At 54.5% G+C, this 5,804-nt stretch overlaps 1 protein-coding gene across 1 annotated transcript in view; it reads right to left on the reverse strand.

The window, feature by feature from the left end:
• Positions 1–5,103, reverse strand: part of Lman1l (lectin, mannose binding 1 like) — a 13,888-nt gene extending 8,785 nt beyond the window's left edge. Inside the window, exons 1-6 of the mRNA XM_023712519.1 lie at positions 4,917–5,103; positions 2,769–2,923; positions 2,569–2,676; positions 2,424–2,482; positions 1,187–1,286; positions 740–860 (exon numbers count right to left, since the gene is read on the reverse strand). Coding sequence (XP_023568287.1) covers positions 740–860; positions 1,187–1,286; positions 2,424–2,482; positions 2,569–2,676; positions 2,769–2,923; positions 4,917–5,103 — 730 coding nt within the window. The remainder of the gene's footprint in view (positions 1–739; positions 861–1,186; positions 1,287–2,423; positions 2,483–2,568; positions 2,677–2,768; positions 2,924–4,916) is intronic.
• Positions 5,104–5,804: the final 701 nt, after the last annotated feature.

A 5,804-nucleotide genomic window follows, 5' to 3' on the forward strand; every position in this document is an offset into this window, starting at 1 on the left:
TAAAGTTAACTGTAAAGAAACACCTACTGACTTGCAGATTAAGGGGAAAAAATCTATTCTCCCATTTCAAACCATGATACAAATGTGCACTGACATGTGGAGAGAATAGTCATTTGTATGTTTGCAATGTGTGTTTTAGATAAAATAGGATTGGGTATTTAAATTAGCATATTTGTGAATTTAATAGCATTAAGATTACTTTCAAATGAAAAAAAATCTCAAAATTAACAAAAAAAAAAAAAAAAAGAAAAGAAAAGTTTTGAAAAAGGGCCAGGGATATAGTTCAGTATAAAGGCCCTCCGAGGGTTCAATCCCTAGTACCTGGGGGAGAAAAAGAAAGACTAAGACTTTCTGTGGCTCCCCAGTGTCCAGAGCCTACAGACCAAAGTCCTGATATTCAAAGTCCCTACTTTTCTGGATCCCCGCCTTCCACCCATGGGCTCTTGATACAGCACATTCCTGGCTCCATGTCCCTAAATGTCCCTCATGCTGTGCCCCTTTTACCTTCCCCAGTGTCTACCAAGGAGCACTCACAGGGACAATTGGGATGGAAACTCCTTATGTTTTGTCTCTTGTGAGACTTGCAGTGGCAAACCTGCTGGTGACAAAGGCCACTGGAAGGCTGGTGACTGGTCCAGGTCATGTGACGAAGTGATTGTCTCACCCAGGGCCTGTAAAGGTCTGCAGAAGCTGTGTCGCAAACAGAGCCCCACTGTTCTCACCTCTCCTTGGTCCTCACCTGCCAGGGTGCCAGTGGCTGCTGAGACCCCAAAGTAACCTCCAGGGGCCAAAAGCAGGGGTCCCACATCGGTGCAAACCTCTTCTGGGTCATTAGGGGTGAAACCGCTGCTCAGTGATACCTAAGGGGTATGGAGGGAAGACGCTGTCTACTGTCCCTGGTAGGAAGGCAGACAGCCACAGGGCTTGGGACCAGGGTGACATGGAGGTAACCTACATCCTGGGCTTGTGCGAGCCTCCTGGGCACATGCTCTATGAGTGTCTGGATTCTGGGTGCTGCTGGGATGTGTTAGTGACTCCATGAGTGTGAGGACTTGTGTGTGCTGGGGACCCCTGTGATACCCCAGGCTTGAGCTGGAGCATGAGTCCACCATGCTCAGGCAGCACCTCTGTACGCTGGAGCCAGTGATTCTCCTGCAGAGGCCCCGGGAACAGGAGGGGAACTCACGCGCAGTCTCTGTTTCCAGTACGTGATCTTTGCTCTGAGTGGGTACGGCCGATTCCGGAAGTCCCAATGACAGGAGCCCAGCACCCGACTGCCTCCATCCCTGTGGACACTTGGAGTCTAGCCAGGCCACAGAAGGCCCCAGACCTGGCCCTGGGGTGGGGTCTCAGAAACTACTCTGGCCTCCATATCAACCCCTACCCCCCAGTGACAGGGCACAGGACATGTCCCTGTTGTCTAGCTTGGGTCTCCCTTACAGGAGAGACTCCCTCCTTCACAGAAGGTCAGGAGAGTAGTCTCTACCTGGACTTAGGAATGAGCCAAGGGCCTCCCTATGGTTGTCACCAGAGACAAAGACCTGGGCCAAGCACAAGATCCAACTTTAGTGTCCCTAACCCACACCACAGCCCACTGTCCCTCTTCTCTTTCCCTTAAACTCCAAGTGCCCACATGATTCTGGGGAGGCCATCTCCATCCTCTCCCTTCTGCATGGGGTGGGTCCCAGTAGCCCAGGACAGTATGACCAGACCATGGTCATCCTAGGTGGTAGCATACCTCTGGGGAGTTAGGGGCACAGCCCCAAGCTCCGGGTTTCTCTGGGCACCTAGGAGGGGGTGGGCAGCTTACACAGCACCTGTCACTGCTGCCTTTCACTACAAAGGAGGCAGCACAAAGTGCCAGGGAATGCACCCCTAACTGTGCGACCTTATGCAAGTTACCCTAGCTTTGCAAAACCTGGTGTCCTGTCATTAAAACAAGGGAAAATTGCAAGTAGCCATAACCATGTTATGAGAGTTCATGAGATGGTAAATGTCAAGTGTGTGGGCACTGGGCAGAAGGCAGTAAGCTCAGCTCCACAAACATGCACAGTTATTCTAATTTTTACAAGCTGAGGCTGTTTGCAGAGAGGCACTGACAAACTGGCCCAGCCACCTGGAGGCCACGTCACTCGGAGGAAGAGACGGAGAAGCTGGCAGGCAGGGCGGGGATCTTCACAGGTGAGTCCAGGGTTGGATGCCAGCTCTGCCCAAGGCTGTGTGACCTCAGCAGATCACCTTACCTCTCCCTGATCAGCGTCCTTGGCAGATTCTGAGAAGCCACTAGGCCTGACTCAAAGAAGAGGACAGGGCTAAGAGCTGTATGGGTGAAAGGTCAGGAGACTGGTGAAGTGGCAGCCCAGGAGATGGCCTGGGGGAAAGTGCTGCCGATGCTGCATGAGACGGTCCTCACAAACCCTTACCCAAGCTGCTCATGGGGGCTGTGCCCATCGCCAGCCAGCACACGGATTACAGGGCTGTTCTGCAGGGAGGGGACATCAGCTTCAGCCAGGGCATAGGGAGGAGGTGAGGGGAAAAGGGTAGGGGCAGGAGGGGACCACTGCTTACTTGGTTGTCCTCAGAGGAGGAGTCAAAGAAGATCCCTACACTGTCCCTCGAGGCCAGCCACCTGGGGACAGAGCCGACGAGGCTCCCATCCTGGGTGTACCACACGACCTGCAGGGCCCCAGCCCCTCAGCTCAGAGGTAGCTGAGGGTGCTGGAACCCCAGGTTCATCACCCCACCGGGACTGAGTAAGGGTCACTCACCATGCCCTGGCCGCCCCTGTGGCCTGGTCCAGTCACACGCATCTGTATCTCCACCTCCCAGGCTGGGAAGAGGACCATGGCTCTGCTCCACACAGCACCGCTGCGGTTCCTCAGGGATGGTGCCAGCCGCACCTCCTCCGGGCCTGGGATGGCATCTATAGAGAGGGCAGCTGAGATGCTGTGCCCACTCACCCCTCAGGCCCTGACCCTCTGTCTCATTAGCCATAGCCAAGCCTGGGAGGAGGTCACACCAAGACCTACTGTTAAATAAGTGGCTGAAAAACACCAGTAATCCTAACACTCTGGGAGGCTGAGGCAGGAGGATTACAGGTTCAAATTCAGCCTGGACAACTTACTGACTTAGTAACAGTACCTGCCTGGCAAGCACAAGGTCGAGAGAGAGAGAGAGAGAGAGAGAGAGAGAGAGAGAGAGAGAGAGAGAGAGAACTAAAATTAAAAATATGGCTAGGGATGTAGTTCAGTGCAAAGGTCCTGGGTTCAATCCCCAGTGCTGGGGGAAAAAAAAAACCCAACTGGTGGCCGTGGTGGAGGCAGGTCAGATGCAGGACTCAGTTGTACTGGGAACCAGGGTTCTGCACAGCTGAAGGGGATTTTGGAGGGCTGGCGGGTAGCAGATTTGGGTGCTCTTCGTATTTCTCACCACAGGCCTGTGCTGCTTTTACATTTTACTGATGGGGAAACAGGCTCCAAGGCATTAAAGAAATACATGGGGGCCGGGGAGATGGCTCAGTGGAATAAGCACTTCCCTGGCAAGTACAAGGGCCTGAGTTTAATCCCTGGTTCCGCCAGAAAAAGAAAAAAAGAAAAGAAATACATGGATTGGAATTCAGCTCTATGGCTCTGAAGTGCAGGTCTTTCTATCCTGAGGGAGACTGAGGACTTGGGAGGGCGAAGGAGGCTCCCACGGCCCCCGAGTACAGAGAGCACCTTGTGACTCATCAGCTAGATTGGCTCAGGGCCCAGCCTTGGGAGCTGAGGGAGGGGAATGAGGTGGGCCTCGTGGTGAGGAAAGGGTGCAGGGGAGTAGAGTTGACAGGAAGGGCTTCCTGGGGGTGCCCAGGGAAGGTAGGAGGAGAAGGGAGAGAAACTGAGGGCAGCCAGGCAGGAGCTGGGAGACAGAGATCAGGCTCCCATCCCCACCGGCCACCCTGGAACCTGGCTAAGGGTCTGGATCCTGCCAGGTCTTTCCGGGGGCTGCTAATCCAGCCTGTTTGCTTAGAAGGCCAGTGATGGGAGGGAGGTGGTGGGCCTGCCTACTGCTCCTGCGAGTGGCTGTCTAGCCCCTGTGGGTGGCCTGGAGACACCCGCCGCTGTGATTGCGGGATCCTGGAGCCCGACTCAGCCCAGGGTCTCAGGCTGGGATCAGAGGATCTTAGCGGACAGTGTGTATCAGCCAGTGGTCTCCCCCACATGGCCCCACTCCTTCATCTACTTCCTGCGTCCCTATGAAAGGGCTCGAAGGAAGGCCCATCTGACAGGGCTCATCATCTTCAAGGGCTTCAGAGGGGAATGATTCCATTCTTAGAATTTACATTTTATAGGAACACATAACTAATCTGCTTTATCTCTTTGTTTTGCCTACTAGCAGCCTCTGAGCACAATTCATGGTTGGGCAGACCTCCCAGTATATATTCTGGAAACAAGCCATGTTCCTGAACTCATATCAGGTCCTGCTCCAAGCCCCAGACTCCTTGCTTATTCTTGATTCAGCTCCTCTGGGTTGCAGGGTTCTAGTAAGATATTATGACCCTTTCCGGGAACAAGATCAGGTGAAAGGACAGACTCCTGGTAGGTTGGGTCAGGAAAGCCCTCAATGCAGACCTGTAGGGTTAGAAGTGTTCCTGCCTGCTCCCCCGCACCCCAGTGTACACCAGGGATCTCTTGTTTCTGTCTAGAACATGCATGCATGTGAGTGTGTGTGTTCTCAGGTCCAAGGGGCAGAGGAGGAGAAGGAGGTTTAAGGGAGGCAAAGGAGGAGAGAGGAGTCCTGAGGCAGAGGAGGGCAGAGAGGAGAAACTGAGGCTGGGGAGGGAGAGCAGAGGACAAAGCTGGGGTGGCGCTGGCACCGCCACACCTGGCCCAGCCGGGTGTGATCCCCACCCCACCAGTCCCCTCCTCTGGCCTCACCTCCATGATGACTCCAGAAGGGTATTCCAGTCCCCGGCCATGCCATCCTTGGGCCCTTGAAACTGAGCTTGTACTCAAACCTACGCTGAACAGGGAGAGGAGGGGGAATCCCCTCAGCACTGTGGGGGGTCAGGAGCAGAAGGAAGAGCAGGCAGAGCAGGACATCGGGACCTTGGGCCCCTGGCATGGTGGAACGGAAGGAGCTAACATCCGGGTGCCAGGGTGATCAGGGCTGGTAGGCTAGGGAGGGGTTCTGGGCCTGGGCCAGGCAGGAGGAGCTGGGCACCACAGGGACCTGGATTTTGGCATGGACTTGTCCCTTCCTCCCCAGTACAGACATCCTGTTTCTCCTGGGCCAGTCTTGAGCCCCACCCTCCCCCACCAACTGAATTGCTGCCCCTGATCCTGGGCTCCTGCAGCTGGTGCCAGGGGTTCCTGGGGGTGCTCAGGGAAGGCCACCACCATAGGCCTGACTCCTCTTCCCTACCAGGGGTGGGACTGGTCTTCTGCCCCTTGCCTCTGTGCTCCATACAATGTCCTGACACTGGCCACCCATCCACCCACCACCTCTTCCTCTTCTTGCCTCTCCCCTCCTCTCTGCTTTCCAGAAAGCAAGCTTGTCCTTCCCAGGACCTTAGTGTCCTCACCAATAAATCACACGAACAAGGGAGGGAGGCTTACACGACAGCAAATAAATGCACTGGATAGACCTCATGTGGCGCCTACTTTTAACTCACAAACTGGAAAAAAATGAGATAACCAGGGAAATTTGAATAATGCACATTTGGTTATAATAACAAATTATGGCAGTGGGTGTGGTGTCTGACCCAGTACTGGAGAGGCTGAGGCAGGAGGATTGCCACATGTCTGAGGCCAGCCTGGGCTACG

Source organism: Octodon degus, unplaced genomic scaffold (genome assembly GCF_000260255.1).
Source record: "Octodon degus isolate 3935 unplaced genomic scaffold, OctDeg1.0 scaffold00026, whole genome shotgun sequence".
Lineage (NCBI taxonomy): Eukaryota > Metazoa > Chordata > Mammalia > Rodentia > Octodontidae > Octodon > Octodon degus.